Below are 20,587 nucleotides of genomic sequence, written 5' to 3'. Positions count from 1 at the left end.
GCCAAACTAGGATATTTTTTCGGAGGGCAAGGGTGTTCAATTACTCTGTGGCAACATATATAGGCTGGGACTTGATCTGGGAAATGGGAGGTCAGGTCAGAAATAAACAGAGGAACGTCCTCCTCAAGAGCCCCGGTTGGGAGAGGTGCCCTCCAGGACATAACCTGCGTCTCATCAGAGAGCAGTTATTGCATAAACCAGGAGCTGCCATAGTGCAGAGCACTGTTCTTCAGAAAGAATAGCTCCATGTGTGTTCAGAACGTTCCCTGAGGCTCGGGGAGGCTTTCTTACCACCACACACACAAAATCTTCTTTCATTTCGGTCTCTGAGGTTCTAATTAAGAGAATACATCTCTTCCACTCTCTTCACTCCTACCTCTCTCCCCTTCCAAATTCAGCTGATCTGTGGGCTGTCTTAACAACCATAACTTGATCCTGATGTCAGTCTCTTATCCAACTCCTCCTGGCTCACTACATCCAGAATTTCCCCAAATCCCCCTCTGAATTTGGCTTCTGCTGATTATTTGTTATTCAAAATCCGTCTACTTATTTGTCCACACTTAATTTGGTTTTGTTTGAGATTACTGATAAGTCCACACAGTCCTGGAACATTTATGGTGAAACTTCGAAATCCTTAACATAAGTGACCTTGTGGTTAGCATATTTGGGCATAAGCTCAATATTTTACAAGCATTATCTGACTTAATTTTTACCCCAATTCTATATAGTCCCCCAATTTGCAGAAGATGAGGCTCAGAATGGCCAAGTAACATAACACAGAGCTGAAAGGGTTCAAATCCAGAACTGTCTCCAAAGCCCCTGTTTTCAACCATGATGCTATACTGTAAAGAATGTCAATATTCTTCTCTCAGGATAATATAAAGGGAAACCATCATCACTGGATCAAAGCTGGGAGGGCTCTTGCAGATGATAAAATCCAAATACTTGACTGTATAGATGAATGGAAGTGGGTGGGATGAGAGGAAGCAACTTTTTCCATCGATTGAGTGGGTGTAGAAGAGGTGGGTGATTGCTTATTCAGCATCCATTCTCCCATCTCCACCTTCCTAAGGGAATCCTGCTTTTGTTTAGGTCTTCTCTATGCGATCATGTATTTCAAGGGAAGCTGGCCCATCTTCAGTCCAAGAGGATGAGTCATGACTGGTCTAATCTATCATGATGATTTCATTCCCCTCACACTGACTGGATTATGCAGGGCAGATGACACCATTTTGGCCAATGACACATGAGGAAATCCACTGAGGGTCTTCGGGGGAAGGTTTCCTCACTTCTAAAAAGAGCTGCAGGAAGGCAGCTGAAGATATCTATGAACCTCAGGCAATTCTCCTGATGGAGGGAGAGGAGCTATGAACACTTCCATTATTTACTACTTACTGTGTCAGTTTTCTTACTAGGTCTTTCCAAAAATGATCTCCTCAGAACAAAATAGCAAGACAGGTTTTATCATATTCATTCATGGATGAGGAAACTCAGATCTAATAGCAGTTAAGTCATTCAGTGGTTAATTGGTAGATTCAGGATACAAGTTCATAAATGTATGGCTTCAAATTTATCATGCTTTGTAGTAGCTCTTTTCATACTCGAATAAATAGATTTATGTTAGTCTCCAAAAGGACATTCCCCTCTATGTGCCCGGTGGAGTTAGGTTCTCTGAGTCTGCAGAACCCTGCACCCTCAAAGGCTTGTCCAGTGGAGTCAGATGGTCCCTCCAGCTGATACCTGTCTGATGGTCCTCTGAAATGACAACAGCCTAGAGGTGTGCGTGTGATCAAGGAGGTGCAAATCATTCCATTTGGCTGGCTCTGGGGACATGACTGCGAAGCTCCTTTTGTCATGTCTAATGTCTTGCTGTCGACTTTGAATCTCTTGGAGATTCTGGCATGAGTTAGCCATGGTCACAGTGAACGGTAGAAAACACCAAGTGAGGGGCGCCTGGGTGGCCCAGTTGGTTAAGCGACTGCCTTCAGCTCAGGTCATGATCTCAGGGTCCTGGGATCGAGCCCCGCATCAGGCTCCCTGCTCGGCGGGAAGCCTGCCTCTCCCTCTGACCCTCCCCCTGCTTGTGTTCCCTCTCTCGCTGTCTCTCTCTCTCTCTGTCAATTAAATAAATAAATAAAATCTTAAAAAAAAAAAAACCACCAAGTGATTGTTGCTTTGTACAACTGAAGCAACTGGTTTGTTTGCTTTCTTGGCTGACTTAATTCAGCTGACCAGTATAAGACCGATTTTACTTCTTTTAGAAAAAGCCATGCAAACCTCTCCAAATAAAGATAAAAAGGCCTGCCTAACAGGGCTGTAGAAGGAACCAATGAGTTAATTTCCCTAATACAGCTTTGGTCACATGGTAAGAAACAAAACAGGCTAGTTCCCTAATTCCCCATTTTCCTCTTTCCTTCCTCTAAATCTTTGCTCTATGACTATCTTCTCAATGAGATATGATATGAGGTTAAAAAAGAAGATATGATTCAGATTGGAACAGGGATTATGGGTAGGCTCTGGAGAAGTGAGATTTCAGCTGGGATTTTATAATGAGAGGCATTCGCTGGTAAATGGCAGGGGTAAGAGTATTTGGGAAGAAGGATGTAACAGCATGTGCCAAGATGTTAAGACGGAAGCCACTGGCATGTCTCCATCTAAAATGACCACTGTAGGGGCGCCTGGGTGGCTCAGTTGGTTAAGGGACTGCCTTCAGCTCAGGTCAGGATCCTGGAGTCCTGGGATCGAGTCCCACATCGGGCACCCTGCTCAGCAGGGGGTCTGCTTCTCCCTCTGACCCTCTTCCCTCTCGTGCTCTCTGTCTCTCATTCTCTCTCTCTCTCTCAAATAAATAAATAAAATAAAATCTTTTAAAAAAAATAAAATGACCACTGTGGGGACTCCTGGGTGGCTCAGTTGGTTGAGCATCCGACTCTTGGTTTTGGCTCAGGTCATGATCTCCGGGCCATGAGATCAAGCCCCACGTCAGGCTCCGGGCTCAGTGTGGAGTCTGCTTGAGAGCCTCTTCCTCTGCCCCTCCCCCCACTTGCATGCACTCTTTCTCTCTCTCAAATAAATAAATAAATAAATAAATAAATACATCTTTTAAAAAATAAATTAAATGACCATGGTGGTGGGGCTGTAGTGAGTCAGGAGGAATGTGGCATGAGATGAGACTGAAGATGTAGGCAGGCTCAAGTCCCACAGGGCACTGTAGGCCACGTTCTGCCTTTCAGATTGTTCCCTAATTCACATGGCAGCCCAATGCAGACTTCTAAGCAAAAGAGTGATCTGCTGTGTGGAAAACAAATTGGAGAAAGGCAGGAATGTAAACAGAGAGCAGTTAGGAGACTTCTGCAGTGGTCCAGATGAGGGATGAGGGCTTGAACTAGAGTGATGACAGTGAAGATGGTGATAAATGGGCATACTTGAGACATATTTTATAGAAGGGAAAACTATGGCTTGTTGATGGATGCAGAAGGGGAGATGTGGGAGGCATGAAGGATCCTTGGCAGTTTCTGGAATGAGTAACTGAATGGACGGAGGCATCATTACCTAAGATGTGAAGCACAGGAGGAAAAGCAGTTTTAGGAGAGAAGATCAAAGGTTCAGTTTTTGACAAGTTAAATGTGAGATGCCTGTAGGATATTCAAGTGGGGATGTCAAACGGGAAGATAGGCATATGGTTCCGGAGCTCAGAAGAGTCTGTGTAGAAATACAAATTTGCCAAAATAGAGGATATCTGAAGTCATTATTGTTGTTGGCTGTAGTATGGGTTTTTTTTTTTTTTTTTTTTTTAATGTCTGGCTGACCTTGTACTAGTTTATTTGGCTTCTCTCTTAAATACCTGAACCTATGGTTCTTGTTATATCTTTTAGTCTCCTATCTCAATTATCTACTTTGATGGTTTCTTTCTAATCACATTGTAAAGGCAGAGCACTGCAATAGAAAGATGTAGATTCTATTTGTGTGCCTTGGGCAAATCACTTAGGTTCTCTAGGTATTAGTTTCTCATCTGTAAAAGAAAGGTATTGGTTGTTTTCAGTTTAAAAAATCTATGATTCAGTAATCTAAGAATTACCCATAAGGTGTATCTACTTTTCTAAACCCACAAAGGATTCATGGTTGGACCATTGGGAAATTAGCTTTGATTAGATCTTGAAAGATATTCTGAAGTCCACATCATGTCCAGCAATTAACAGTTAAACCAAACACTGTTAATGACAATCTCAGATACTATTGCTGTAATTTGAACAGCGTTTCTTCTGCACTTGTGGATACAGCATATAGAAAAAGAGTGGAAATTCAGACATTTATTCATCAAAATAACATCAAGTTTTAATCGAAGACGAACTTGTCTTATTGAAAATTCCTACCGGAACGGGCACTCTTCAAGTGAAGTTAGGAATAATGCAAATATCATGGTGAGTTCTAGTAGATGTAACAGCTTAGATTATTGACCACAGGACACATGTAACAGCATTTCTTCATAGTCTTCAAGGTAAAGCAATACAAAGCATCAACATGATCAGCACTTTTTCCTTACCTCAGTGACAGCAAAGCTTCTCTTTCCACAGGGAACCACCTTGTACCACTTGTCATGCAACACATCCATAAACCCATGTGACTTGTATTGACTGATTAGCTCGGATATATTGGAGGTCAGTGGAGAGTTGGGTGGGAGACCAATGCCATACCCTAGAAGAAAATATAATCTGAGATCAGCTTTTCATCTGAGAGGATCCTAAGGGGTGTCACCACACTTGTGTGATATTGCCATCAGCTCTGGTACCAAGGGTAGGGTAAGTTTTCAGCATCTTTCCTTCTTCAAAGGACTCAGAGAGGTCCAAGGTATGATTACTATGCATCTGCTGCCGGGCGCCTGGGTGGCTCAGTTGGTTATGCATCTGCTGCCTTTCTGAGTAGAAGAGATGAATCTGGAAAGGAGAGAAATGGGCTGTGCACTGTGTTCCAGTGGCACATTGTATTCCAAGATAATTTTGAGATGATACCTTTGAAGCCTTTACCAGGACTAGGATTCCCTATGCACCTCTCCTAGAATCCCTCCTCTGAACCTTCAACACACAAAACTGGATTAAATATAATCTCTGGTTTATGACATTCTCTCATCATTGGTCATGCATCACCCTCTTTTACTTTTGTCAGTTTTTTAAAATTATTATTATTTAAGACCTTTATTAATGGGTGCTTGCTGTTTGTTGACTTTTCTGAAAAAAATCAAGTTGTAAACTTTTATGACAAATTAAAAATGAGGTTCTTAAAAATCTCAACTTGACCAGATATGAAACAATTTAAAAACCTTTAAAGGTGTATTGAGAAAAACCAGGCCTTTTTTTTTAAACACGTTTGTCATTACCAAAAAGAGACATCTTTAGGTAAAAATAATAAAAATCCCATGCTGCATAGATAATGCAGATAGTTCTATTTATCTGGTCAATGGGCAAAAAGCAAGCACTTAAGGTCTTCAGCTCCAATCTTTTGTTCATTTCTTATTGCTGGAATTTCATCCAACACGAAGAAATGAAGATGAAATTCCAGCAAAACTTTTGTCAGTTTTTTAATAATGAGACCATGTGAACATACAGTATATAGCATGAGAATTAAAACATCCACAAAAACTTGTTTCCCCCCCAAAAAAAAGAGTCTGGTATGACCAAGTGTGGGAGAAGATGTAGGTCCATAAGATCACTTATATGTTGCTTCTGTGAATACAAATTAATATAATCATTGTGGAAAATAATTTGCTATTTTTTTTTAAGATTTTACTTATTTATTTGACAGAGAGAGAGAGGGAGAGACAGAGCACAAGCAGGGGGAACAGCAGGGTGAGGGAGAAGCAGGCTCTTCGCGGAGCAGGGAGCCCAACGCGGGGCTCGATCCCAGGACCCTGGGATCATGACCTGAGCTGAAGGCAGACGCTTAACAATCTGAGCCACCCAGGTGCTCCAAAATAGTTTGCTATTATTTTGTATAGTTGAACACTTATATGCTCTAAGACCAATAATTTTAAGTATATTTCTAAAGAGCTCCTCTACAAACACACCAGGAGATATGTACCAGAATGTTCTTAGAGGCACTGTTCATAATAGTAAAAATTTGGAAACAACTCAAATGTTCTTTGACAAGAGAATGGGTAAATAAATTGTAGAATACTACATAATTGGAATAGTATATAGTGTGAAACATATGAATTAGAATTACATGGGATACTATGGATGACTCCAAGCAATCCTGAGTAAAAAAGATCAGTCCCAGATGATTACAGCATGAATCCATTGTGTAAATGTAAACACATTCAAAACGAAATAGTATATTTTTAGGAATACATATGTATGTGGCAAAAGTACAGTTAGAAGAAAAGCAAGGAACTAATAAGCCAAATATCCAGGACAGTGGTTATTTAAGGCAAGAGAGGCAGGGGAAAGGATGAAGGAGGAGCACAAAGGGGGATGTAATGTGTTGTCAGAGTTTTATTAATCAGCTTGAACTATGTACCCTCGCTCTATGTGGCTTTACTTCCTTCCCAAACTGTTAATTCACTGTTAAGCTCTTTGATGAGCCATGTGAAAGAGCTAATTAACTACATTTTGTCTTTAGCTATTGGACAGCAGAGTCAAAAAAAGATATTTTGAGGAAGATAAATTAGGAGTATAGCTTGTTCTTTTTTCACTGATCAAAACTAAAAGGCTGTCAAGAATTCAAAGATACTTCATAAAAACAAATACTTGCTCTAATTATTCTACCTTACAATTTATTTCCAAGGACATTAGTTTTTGTTCCGTTTTTTATTGTGTGTACACAAATCCTTTTTTTTAAAAAAAATGAGCCTGAGATGTGTTTATAACCAATAAAAGAGAAGAAATAAATAATGCAGAATACATTTTTGAGTTTTAAAGAGCTGTATGGCTTTTTTTCCCCCCTGATAATTTTGTTTGTTCCCTAACAATGGCAAGCCAGGGAAGTGATGACAATGTCAAGAGCATGATTAGAATTTTCCATTCAAAGAGCTATTTTGAGTGCCTACTTTGTGCCTAGTAGTTTGGCTTGAAAAGCAAGACCAACAATAAAAAACTTTACATAGGCAGCCTGTTCTTCTGCTGATGTTATCATTAAATAACATTTTTTATAATGGGTAACTAACCATAAGGAAGTAACCAGTTTTCTTTAGAAACTTTTATTATAATGAATGCTATTGACAACTCAGCTGCAAGTTCATTCTTTCAGTACTTATTTACATGTCAGGCACAACACTAGTCATGTGTATAGTAATATTCAATGACTTACTGACTCATGCATTCATCACTCACTCATTCAACAAATATTTACTGAGTGACTAGGCACTGTGTTAAGTGATCAGGATTTAGCAGTGAGCAAGACAGATACAGGCCCTGCCATCATTGAGTGTATACGTTATTATTGCACTATGTAATGATTATTTCATTACAAGTGAGATAAATGCCATGAGAGAGAAGAACTGGGGCATATATAACATAGAGTAGGAGGACTTGGAACTATCTGATGGAAGTGGGTTGATCTTCAGGATAACCAGACAAGGTTTGCTGAATATTACTGTATTTCCCCCCTGAGGCAATAATTTTCAACAATTTCTGATATTTATTGAGAGATTACCATATACTATGCGCTATAATAAACTTTGTATGTACCTTATCCCATTTTGTAGATCATGCAACTAGACTAAGATTGTAGACTAGACTGTGGTATGTAGTTGAGTTAAATCACTCTGGAAATTTAATTAACAAGAACTAGAACATATTGAGTCCTACTGTGTACCAGATAATACCCCACACGTGTCTAATCCCTATAAGAATTTACGCATGATATGTATTACTTTAGGACTTAAAGAGTGAATAATAAACTGCCCAAGGTCACACAGCTCGTACATGGCAAAGCTAGCATTTGAAAGTAGGTCTGTTTGAGTCTAAAACCAATTCTCTTTCCACTGTGTCCAGAGTAGCATGTGACCAAGACAAGGGAATACTTGGCCTATTTCCTCCCCTCCAACACAGGCTCTATCACTACAATCCTGTTGATGTAATCTCCCGAAACCAGGCAATCCAGTAAAGAAACCACAATCATCTGAACTGACAGTTGGTTTTCAGCAGACAAAATATATATTATTCATGGGCAGATTTTGTTTATAAACTTTTCAGTAAGTTGTGGAAATAAAGTGTAAGTACTGCCCTACCTGGTACATGATATTACATAGAAGAGAAATTAACTAGCAAGGACACCCCCTGACTATATTGTTTCTTCTAAAAATTGTCTCAAAGCCAACAACTCCAGCCCAGCTTAGTGTAATAATGGCAGAAATGTTTTCATTTGATACGCACTTATCGCACACCTATTCATCTATTCATTAATTCCACCAACATGTGTTGAATGCTTATTCTGTGCCAGATACCCCGCCAAGGGCTCTAGAGGTTTCCGAGTTAACTCAGGCACCGATTCTATCCTTATGAAGCTATGGGAGCGATGAGGCAGACGTAAATAACTAGACAACATGGGAGAAAGTTACAGTACTTTTCTGGAAAACAAGATAGATGATGCATAAATTCAATAAAGGTCAAATATGAAAACTAGATGCAATGAGTAGGATGGATACAACTTTATGGAGTTCAGGGGAATGAGAACTTGCTACCCAATGGGAGGATGAGAGGAGGCATCTTAGACTGATTCTTGATAGCGGCATTTGGGGTAGATGAGACAGAAATATGTGATGCAAAGTTTAAAAAGCTGGAATTAATACTTATGATAAATCTATGTAATTCTAAGAATAGAATTTTTGGCACTACAACGGAAGTATTAAAAATGCCTTAGGGAAAAAGCTATGTTGAAGTTGCAGGGACATTTATAAAAAATTGCTACATAGGAAATAATAAATATTAAATCACTCTACTCCATCACGTCAAGGTTAATTTGCAATTGACTGCTAAAAATAGATCACTGTCCTTTTAAATTCTCTATTTTAATACATATATTGAGTATTGACATTTAAATGATTATTAGCATCAATAATTACTATGAGCTAATTAAAACAAACTCTGCATATAGAACAAGGGGAGAAATTTCTCATAGGAAAAAAAGTTATGTGGTGATTAGATGAGGTATTTGTTAAAAGACATAAAAATCCATTTTATTCAGAAACATAAAATAGTAAAACTTTGAAGGTTTCATTTCTGTCCTCTTTATCGGTTGCTTTTCAAATTTGATTGTGTTCATTGGTCAAAGAATTCTTATTTTTAAATTGCTGACTCAACCTAGCAGCCTGAGTTGCTTTCATTATCATTAGAAACGTGGCTTTGCAATAAAGACGAGGTTGACTATTTTGTGGTTGATGGATGAAGCAAAATGGAATCCTTCAACCCTAAAGATGAAGGCATCAGGCACCCTGGAAATTGGATACAGCTTAATAGCCCAAGAGAACAATTTTCAGAACAGAATCCTGATCTTTTCCCCATGGATAAATCAGCTTTACTCAGCTAAGAGTGGGGGAAATATATTTTGGCTAGCAAATGTATAGTTGGAAATTCACAGACTAAAAGAATCTTCCTGAAATGTAGTTGGGTAATAGATATTTTGAAAATGAGATCTTAGATAGGGTTAAAAAGGCTTCAGGAAAGAAAGATTAATTCATTTTTGCTGTTTGTCCTTGGAATATCACATTTAGCTATTCTGGGGCAATTGTTGAGAACATATTGTAATAGTCCCAACTGTAGAGTAGACTTTAAAAATGGGTTTCCCTTACCCCCAGCACATGAGAGTGGAAGAGAAGTGTGTGGGAGAAGCTGAGATATGTGAGGGCTATCTATCCTAGGATAATTTTCTGGGGAATCAGTCTCAGTCTATTAATTCAATATACTGAATAATAAAAATTTACTGGGCACTCCGGGCTTGTCCATGCTTCACATGCATTATTTCACTTAACCTTCACAACTCCACTCTAGATGTGGTATTCATAGACCCATTATGCAGATGAGGGCCCTGTAGAACAGATAAAATGACTTGTCCCATGGGGCACAGTCAGTAACAGCAACTCTATTCTCACCCAAGCACTCAGACTCCAGAGCTAGTGCTCCAAGCACTGTACTAAATAATTAGTGGGAAGCAAGTAAAAGAACAAACTCAAAAAACAGGCAAAGATCTTTGGCAGAAAGGTCACAAATCATTACCATGCTGTTCCATTACTCTTTCTTCCCGTTTGACCTTTATTGTCAGCTAACCCCAAGGCACAAATTTGGGACATGTATTCATTTATCTTCACACTTTCTTTTTTTCCAGAGCACACTATACATCTTTGTGTCCCTGGTATATGGCATTTAACATGACGAAAGACTTTCCACAGGCTTCTGAATTCTGAAGTTTCCGTTTGCTGTGCTGAGTCCTCAGGAAAAGGTTTCAAACTCAAAGTGGAGCCACTGGCTCACACTGGCCCCTCCTTTACCTTTTAAGCCTAAGTAAATGCATTATGGTGGAGTTGGGATAGGTGAGCAGTTGTCACGAGGAGCTGGTGTGATATCAGTACTATATAAAGTGAACGTAGATTCAACCTGAAGCAATCAATAGACTCACCCTTCCCTCCTAAGTTCCTGGAGCCAGGGAAGCACTTGGGAAAGTATATGCAGTTATCAGGGTCCCTTGATGAACTGCATCATGCATCAGTCTGTGAATTAGATACTTATTTCAAATTTAACCTCATGAGTTACATAATAGGTAATACACCATCTATTACATAACTGTTATTACACAGCAGATACAGATACATCTATAAAAACATTCCTGTAAGCTAAAAGGGTAAGAATTGCTTGTAAATTGCTTTCATGACATTTTTATGCCTCTAAAGTCTGATTAATTAATAAGTCCACATTTTTATAAGTTCAAGAAACATAAATGTTGTCAAAGCATATAATATTTTCAAAAATTTTATCGAGAGAAATATTCCCTAAAAATTTATGAGATTAACATTTTTTTTAAAAAGCAGTAATCAAGACTTTTGCTACTATCTCTACCACATTGTTGTTTGTAACTTGTAAGTATCCTCCGTTTGTGTTTCACCAAGTTCTGTTTTCAGGCTGTGAACTTGGTGGCAGGGGCAGTACTGAATTAAATTTTCTGATTTGCACCTCACCCAGAATAAACCAGCAGTGGTTTTTTTTAGAATAAACCAACAACGAAGGGAACGCTTTCTATTCAAATCGGTGGTCTTTCTGTTCTCTTGCCGAAGAGCTCTTTCATGCACCATTTTGTGCTTTTATCCCCTTTGAAAACCATGTGGTGTGTGGGGATGATGGGAACTGTAAGACACTAAGTCTCGGGAGCACAGATGGAAATGTAACAGGACACCAGTGGGGAGTTAATTGTGTGGCATCTGGCACTGGGGCCTAGCAGAGGCAAACAAGCCATCTCACCACTGTCTTTTGACAAGATAGGGTTGCCCCCTGTAGACAAAGGTGGAGAATGGAGTCCCTCATTCTTATACCTGCTAAAAATGATTCATTGTTAGTAGCTGCTAAGGACAGAAGGGACCTCAATGACCCAGTACATCTAGGACAGAAAAAAAAATGTAACATCCTTTCCAGATCCCCAGATGCCACAGAAAAAAATGGGAATTTTTCCACTGTTACATCAAAATGGGGTTATATAATAAATGTCCTTTCGGTTTTCTTGCCTTTTCTTTGTTTTCTTCTTCTTCCTTTTTTTTTTTAGACTTTTCTATCTCAGATTGTAGTTTTAATAGAAGACAACTACCACTAAATCTCTCTCTTCCTGAGTTCTATCCCTGGTTCAGGTGGAGGTCACTTTGCCCGGAGAAAAGATTGATTTCTCTTAGGAGAAGGCTCAAAGAAACAATATCAGCTCTTACATTCTCATTCATCATAAAAACAAAGACTGAAGTAAAAAATTTGCTGATATGTTTAGGGGAGACAAAGACCAGCTGGGGCTGGGAAACTGAAATCAGAATAGTTTTGATACACTAGTTAACATATGGAAAAGCAGAGTTTTCTGGAAATAGGACTTGGGCACCCTCATGGGATTGTTTCAAGTCAAAGTGTTTTCTGACAGGTGAGCATGGCTGTCTTGAGAGCCAGCATGTACTGTCAGAGAAGGAAAGCTGGGAATTGGGAGATGTGAAATTTGCTGGTTCAAACTATCAGCTCCATATATCAACTGTTGTCCAGAATGAAAGGAGCAACTGACAAAGCAATCCTTCTTTGGCCCTGAACTTTGATTGACTGGTTGATCAAGTTGGGAGCAAAAATTTGCTGCCACTGGGGCAGAAAGGCAAACCTGAAGTCCCAAACAAGATTTTGTTTAGGACTCTTAAAGGTTACTAAGGTATAGAAGGAGATTTCTTTTTCTATTGTTTTCCCACCTAGTGGAAAAAACATTTATTTAGAAACCATGAGATTTGGATTCTAATTCCAGTATCATCATTTAATCGTGTGATTATGAAAAAATGATGTAATGTCCCTGGGCTTTCTTGTGGATAAAAGGAGTAGATTGGCTTAGATCAACATTGAGGTCCTTCCAGTTGTAGAATGCGATCATTCTAATTTTTGCATCAGATTCATCACAGGAATTAGAAAATACAGATTAAATCAAAATCGGACTCCCCATTTGTTATACTATGCAACATTCTCAGATATCTGAGGCAACATCATCTGGGTAACAACAATGTTTGTTGTTGTTGTTGTTTTTCAAACAATTGGATAAATAAGTTTTTATGGAGTAGGTGAAAAATAAATTCCTAGCTTCAGCAACTTAATAGCTAAGTGCTTATGAGTTGAAGATGAAAACAAGGGAAGATGAATAGCTTTTTGCTCCGACTCTGGCATTTATGACTTGCTAGGTTGGCAAACTGAGCATATCCTGAGTTAAAGTGAATCAAGAGTGACTGGCTCATACCTTCTATAGCAAATGGCTTCCCCACGGTTAGAAGTTTGCAGTCAGCATCTATTGACACTTCATAATCCAGAAGGGCTTTGTCCATGATGAAGGCGTCTAGTTTCTCTGGATCATTCCTATATTTAAGACCAAGAGAAGAAAAGAGAAAAATGATTCATTAAATAGACAGAAGTTTGACAGCTGGCTTTTGTTTAGGGGATAGAAACCTGGAAAGAAAGGGCAGCCCAAGCTAGGTAGCTGCTGACTCAGCCTTTTTGACATCTCACTGACCCATGGAGACCAGACCAGGGGAAACAGACACTCTTCTAAGACAGCATGACATCTTTCCAATGAGTTTATCTACCAATTCCTTTTATTACTTCCAAAGCCAACAATAAAGCCAGAGTGACTGAATTGAATGGGAAGGTTCATTTCTCTTACATTGACTGAGTGACTCGTTTGTGCGAGGCACAGTATTGATTGTTCTCCACAGACTGTATCACTCATAATGGCTGTGAGGTGGGTGGTATTGGTATTATCCCATTTTAGCAGATGAGGAAATTGAGGCTTCAAGAGTCAAAGTAACTGGATCCAGGTTACATAGCTGGTAAGTGTTGGAGTCACGTGATCTCATTAATCAATATGTGGAAATTTTTATTTCTCATATTCTTCAGTGATCAGGTATCATTTCATATTTAGGAATACATAGTAAGGAAATACAAATATGAGATCTAGCAGTCCTGGGGAAAAAGGGCGTTGAGAGGTCTCTTTAAAGTCCATGGGCTAGCATTCATTACTTGGAGGGGGAAGCACAGGCAATAGATCTTAGTGATCTGCTCTATTAATATATCCCCAGAGATTCATGTTTCACTCCCATCCTAGGAGGTGATTCAGGCATTCATTTAAGGTAGGTGTCCCTGGCTTGTTATCAGTGAATCAGATGTGGACTGGGCTCAAGATGCCAACAGATGCCTTGTGCATCCTTCATGTGTTGTCCCCATTTTTTAAATGTAGGCACAGAAACGGTCCAGAGGGAGGTATGTCTCAGCACTGGCAGAGCTCCCAATTACAAAGGAGGCAAGGAAGGGGGCATTTTAAAAGGAACCTTAAAGATGTATGCGATGACTCTTGTTTTCAGCCACCTCAAATCCTTTTTGGAAAGGTGTAGGACATATAGCCATTTAAGAAAGGCTTTCTGACCTCAGGACTGTCCAAACATCTTGGCAAAGAGAACAACTCTTCTTTATTCCTTCTAGAATCAGTCATTCCTGTCTCAGAGCCAAAAATGAGTTTATTGGAATTCATAGAGTGGAGTGGCCTTAAACTCAGAATAGAACAAAGCCCATCAAAAATCTAAAAAAGAAAGACACACTTAGACATCTCATCATCAGTCCGAAGGAAGTACATATTTACATGGATGGCTTTGTCTGGGCCATACATGGACACAGAGTAAATAGGCCAACTTCCTTTTTCTTGTTGCCAGTGACCATTGCTTCCTCTTTCTACTCTTCCAACCTATTCAAAATGCATTCCCTTTTCCAGGGGTATTGGATGGAAGTCTTAATGAGATCTGTGTTTAACTTTAACCAAAATAAAAAACATCTCCCAGCTCCACAGCTGTGGGAAGCTTCAGAAAGGGTTGAGGATGTGAACTGTCTCCTAGGAGCTGATGATGAGGAAGCTTAATGGAATCCTGGCAATAAAATAAAAATCAAGCTGAAAGATGTTTCTCCAATAAAAGTTTTACTGCCACAGTAACAAAATGTACCTTGGGAGCTACACAGCAACTAGTGACCATTTACCAGTACTCCGCAAATATTTGAGGTAGCAATGGCGATAGAAAAAATTGGGGTTCAGTTTTTCTAAGCAATAATTACTGAGGTCCAGTTTCAGTGGTATCCTTAAATAATTACTCCTGATTTTGGATTGCAAAGTGAAGTTAGTTATGACAGGTCTCTCTTGCACAGGAAGGCAAGAAGCAATTAGCTCACAGACTCCCATGGGGCCCTGAATCACTGGTGAGGAAGTGGATGGGTGTGATCCAGGTATAAGCAGCTTCTAGACGAGTTGAATCATCCTTCCAGTTGGCAGGTTCCCCAGCTGTTTCTCCCATTATGGAATCATGCTCTGCCTTTTTGAGAATTCATTTAATCATACATATGCCACAAAATAATACATATGCCACCATAATACATATGCTCGTAAGTGACTCTGGAGATGTGTTCTGCAGGTTAGGGCTCTGGGATGTCAGGGGGATAATATGAGGACTGTGGTTCCTTGGAGTGGTGGCTAAGAGCGTAGGCAGTGACTGGGACCAAACATGGAGAGAGAAGACCAAAGACAAGAAGTCAGAGGGCATGAATGGTAAGTTCTGCCTATATTCCAATGTCACCTCCACCAGCGAATCAATTGGAGAGCTTGTTAATATGCAGTCTCCGGGATGGGGCCTGGCAGTCTGCATTTCTCACAAACTCCCAAGTGCTAACGGGAACATGGATCTGCTGGAACATAGACTATTCTTTGAACATCAAAGATCTACTTTTCTGTTATGGTTCCTAGACTGTCCTGCAACAGCAAATGGATTCTAGAGACCTGGTTCTAGTCCTGACTCTGCCATTTGCTGGCTATATTACTGTGGACAAGTTGCTTCTTTGGTCTCAGCTTCTTCACTGGTGCCTGCTTTTCTAATGACCCCATCTCTCCAGGCTAGAGTGGGGACAACTCGGAGTATTGGACCCTTCTCAGGTGAAGCCTCCAGAATAAATGAATACCCTGAGTGGAGTGGAATCGGGGACTACCACAGTAGTGGTGCATCTCACTCTTTTCACACTGCCAGAAAAGCCCGGTTTGTCAGCGATTACTATCTAGCGGGGAGCCATTGCCATCCCCCTGACATCTTCTTCTCTCTCTCAGCCATGAATCTGACTGAAGGAGAGAATACAGAAGAGGAGCTGGAAGGCAAAGGAGCACTCAACTCTGTTAGAGAAGGACTCTAACATTTTAATGTTCTTGCAAAACCAAAAGTGCCATTTCATAGTGCAAAAGTAGCATTTCATCCTACATAACTTTGCAAATCTGAGAGCACAAGCCTTCCTCTCTAGACTCTATAAAAGTCCATCAGGAGTATTATTAGGGTCCTGTCACCAGAGCTCTTCAGAAACATATTAGCTCTTATGTCTCATACAATTATTTATTTGTTTCCCTTCTCCCCTAAAAGAGAATTTGAGGTGGCAAGTCCTTCTGTCCATTGGGAAGATTACTGTGGTTGGCCATAGATATTACCAGTTTCCTGGGGCTGCATGAGTTTAGGGACTGGGGGCTTGGACGTATGTCATTGTCCTGGGACTATCAGGCACAAGGGAGAGGACTGCTCACCCTCACACTGTGGTGTGGTGCTTATCAGGAGCCATTCATTCCCTTCTCCCAGGTGGACTAGATGAGCAGATCCATAACTGCACCACCCTCCTTTGCACTCAGCTTCGCTGAATTACAGGCTCTGATAATCTGCCATGGCAATGTGATTGCTCTTGATTGCTCCTCATAAATTCTGATGAGAAGGATGCAGGCATGGGAATCATTGCCTTTTATCTTATTTCCTTTCTACAGGAAATCTCTAAGATAAATTCCACTTCCTTGTGGCAAGAGGAGACAGTCCATGGGCTTAGAGATTTACTGTGAAGGAAAGGGCTGCTTTGGAACACTTTATCCTTCAGCCACATTCCCTGAGTGTTTGATCATTTCAGCACCATTGTTTTCTCAAGTGATGTCAAGCCCACATTTACTTCCCCCACCATCTGCTACACTAATGCCCCCACTGGCACTTTGAGCAAAGCTACTGCCAACTGGGGACGATGCAGGTAACAAGTAATCTAGGTCACATAATTAAATGCACACTATTCCATACTGCCTTCTCGCTCACACAGTGTGAGGTATTACTCAACACACAGTGAGTATACTTAGCTGTCATTTTAAAAAACCAACAAATACAGTAGCTAAGACTTCTCTCTCGGTGAGAACTTTCTGGACCCAAGAGGTTGACACTCACTTCAAATACTCCACTCCATCAGGGGTGGCTGGTACATTGTACCTTCTCATATACTCATGCATCTCTGGGAAGCTTTGTCTCACATAATCTTCAGCACTGCTTTCCCGGACAGTTCCAAAGCGGAAGCCTTGAGAGGGATGATGTAGCTATGAGGGAGAAAGAAATGTCTTTAATACAAATTATTCTTAGGATTGTTTTCCAAAAATTACCTCTTCCATCACTCTTTGGAATTGATTAGCGATTCAGAACTTTTCAAACACACAGCGTCATGACCACGTACACAGAAATGTGCAGACATAGACATACTCTTTCATACCCCAGTTTTCACAGAAGTAATTGTTCCATCTTCAGAAGCATATGTAGGGAAACAACAAACAGAAAACATAAAACAGTTTTCTGCTTTATGCTGAGAACTTATCAGAATTCTTTAGACACTGTATAAATTGGCATGCAGAACCAGCCTCATTATTATAAATTGCATATTGGAGAAAGTAGAAAGATAATAAATTAAAGGTTGTACTTCTCCTTGGTTAGAACTACACAAAGACCAAGTTAAAACCCTGTATCTTGAGACTGAAACACACCTGACCCAAAGTAGTGAATACATCTCTTTTATGTTTATCCATTTTATGCTATATTTTAAGTTTGTTGAATTTATTTTTGGTATAATTATGAAATGATCTCTTTCCTTTAGATAATTGTAACTGTATTTTCCAGTGCTGAGTCATGCTACATATTTGCCCAAATGGAATGGGATATAAGGCACTTAGGAGCCACAGAGGAGAAGGGCACCGGGGTAGACCCACTACTATAGTTCTCCAGGGTATAGGACCTTGCAGTGAGAAGTAGCACAGCTGCTCTGCAGAGCCTTTCTGTCACTAAAGGATAATAAAGATACAGCACATGCAACATTATTATTTGTGAAAGGTGTACAGAAGTGTTAATGTAGCATCTAGACTTAACATTATTTCCAATATAAGAATGAATTGGGATTGGGCCCTGTTATAAAGAGAGTTGAATATCCTGTAGTCAGGAGTATTTTAGAGAGGCTACTTCTCCACAATTGTCACATTAGATTTCCTGCACTTCTTTGTTCTGCTTCATGTTAACAGATTTGATGTCATTGCTTCTGACCTGAAGTCCTGGGACAGGAATCCACGGATGGGCTTTGTGAAGTTTATAAAGCTCCTGAAACTGTAGGCAGCATTTTATGTAACTATGTTTGTAATTGTCTTCTATGAGGAAAATAGTACAGTTTCATTTTTTAATAATTAGGTTTTCAAGTTGTTCACAACCCCAAAAGGTGAAGAACTTGGTGAATATGGTAACAACTTATATTTAAGATGAATTAGTTTTGTCACATGCTAAAAATCTAACAATATGGCAATAAGTTGATAATAATTAATAAATAAATTACATGGCACATCCTTATAGAATATTATGCAATGTCTAAATCATGTTTTGAAGCATATTTAATAAAACAAGGCAAATGTTCGTATGATAAATGGAGAAAAAGCTTTTGTATGTTGTGATCAAATTAAATATCTATATAGTTACTTTAAATGTTATGATCCCCAACATATATGTCACACACACACACACACACACACCCCTTGGAAGAAGATGTATCAAGATATTAACAATGATTGTCCCATTTGTGGTGAAATGACAGGTGTACTTATTTATTTACAGAAACATGTCTCATGTTTATAAACAGAAAAAAGTTTATTTTATGAACAGCAAAGCAAATCCCTCACTAATTTATTCAACATTTATTGAGGGCTTACTTTGTACAACTTTCAAAGTTACTGGGGCCACAAAGGTAAATTCCCTGCAATCATTGCCACATAGGAACTCACTACCTGGTTGTCTATGAAGTATTTTGGAGATCCCACGGTTGAGTAGGTGATTAGGCATACCCTTGTGTTTAATGTAATTGTTCCATACACTGAATAAATTCTAATGTTCTGTGTCAGCAATGAGGCATCAACAATAATAACAATAGCTAACATTTACTGAATATTTATTATGTGCCAGACATGGTATTTAGTGCTTTACATGCATTATCTTGTTTATTCCTCATAATAGCTTCATGAAGAGGACACTGTTATTACTTCCTTTTTAAAGATTAGTGGACTGAAGCTCAGAGAAGTAAAGTAACTGGCATAAGATCACACAGAAGTAGCAGAGACTGAATTAGAACCGAAGTCTATTTGATTTCAAAACTCATGTTATTATCAACCACATCACCCTGCCTTGCAGCTCTTGGAAGCAACTGGAGAGAAGATGTTTATTAGAATAAACTCATTAGTTTTTTAAAATATTCACCTTATGCCTTAGGCCCCCCTTAGCATTCTCACAGTAGCAAATTTCAGCCCACACAAATCTAACAGCATTCTGTCTGCCCAACACCTACTCATTTTTTTTTTAAAGATTTTATTTATTTATTTGACAGAGAGAGACACAGCAAGAGAGGGAAGTGGGAGAGGGAGAAGGGGGAGTGGGAGAGGGAGAAGCAGCCTTCCTGCCGAGCAGGGAGCCCAATGCGGGGCTTGATCCCAGGACCCTGGGATCATGACCTGAGCCGAAGGCAGACGTTTAACGACTGAGCCACCCAGGCGCCCCAACACCTACTCATCTTTTAAGGCCAAGATCAAGACTTGGTCTTTGAAATCTCTGGTCTTATCTCGCTTCACTCTCCTATCTTGAATTAAAAAAAAAACCAGTTTACTGCTTATTTATTGTGCTGGTACAGTACCTTGCATGTACATAATATGTCGTCTAGCTATTGATGTAACCATATTTCACACTTTTCATGCATTACCTCTTTGATCCTCCCAAGAAACTTAGGAGGTATTTCTATTATCTTCCTTTTATAGATGAAGAAACTAAAGATCAGAAAGTTTGTCATCTGCCCAAAGTTATAGAGCTAGTAAATGGTGGACCTGGGATCTGAACCCAGGCAGTCTGATGGAAAATAGTGAATTTTTGAACACTGTGGACATCACTTGTGATACTATGTCATACTGACTCTTGGTATGGTCATTATAAAACTTGCTACTTATGTGTCTGGCAGTGAGCTAAGGGCCTTAAATGTTTTTAATTCTCACAATAATCCTGCAAGATAGATATTTTCATGTTTTACAGAGTAAGACGCTGAGGTTTGGGCAGTTAAAGTGACAAATTCTCACAGTTAGTAATTAGCAAGACTCAAGCCCATGTTCTTTTCCCTAACATGCAGACTGAATTATTTATTTGCATATCACAGAGACATATATGACTCTTGGCACCTGACAGGTGTGCTATATGTGTTTGCCAAATTAACTCACTTTACCACTTGTCTTATTCTCTCTCCACCCACCTGACTTCTCTCAGTTCATTCAGCACTCCCCTAACTTGCTGTCTGTGCGGCACCCTCCTTCCATAAGCCTTCACAGTACACATAATTTTCTTTGCTAGAACCTACCATAGTTGCACTTGTTAAATTTTTTTTTTTAAGAGAGAGAGAGAGAGCACTTGTATGAGTTGGGCAGGAGGGGCAGAGGGAGAGGGAGAGAGAGAGCCTCAAGCAGGCTCCATGCCCAGTACAGAGCCTGATGCGGGGCTCGATCTCATGACCCT

General features: G+C 39.7%; 1 protein-coding gene across 6 annotated transcripts in view; it reads right to left on the bottom strand.

Moving 5' to 3' along the window:
• The window catches only part of GRIN3A (glutamate ionotropic receptor NMDA type subunit 3A), a 150,572-nt gene that overhangs the window by 33,423 nt on the left and 96,562 nt on the right, over positions 1–20,587 (bottom strand). For all 6 annotated transcript variants that reach the window (XM_027616517.2, XM_027616515.2, XM_027616513.2 and 3 more), the window contains 3 exons: positions 16,967–17,112; positions 12,943–13,058; positions 4,544–4,695 (listed from right to left, as the gene is read on the bottom strand). In XM_027616517.2, coding sequence (XP_027472318.1) covers positions 4,544–4,695; positions 12,943–13,058; positions 16,967–17,112 — 414 coding nt within the window. The remainder of the gene's footprint in view (positions 1–4,543; positions 4,696–12,942; positions 13,059–16,966; positions 17,113–20,587) is intronic.

The sequence above is a fragment of the Zalophus californianus genome, chromosome 13, assembly GCF_009762305.2.
Source record: "Zalophus californianus isolate mZalCal1 chromosome 13, mZalCal1.pri.v2, whole genome shotgun sequence".
In the NCBI taxonomy this organism is placed as follows: Eukaryota; Metazoa; Chordata; class Mammalia; order Carnivora; family Otariidae; genus Zalophus; species Zalophus californianus.
This window is presented reverse-complemented; position numbering and strand designations above follow the sequence as displayed.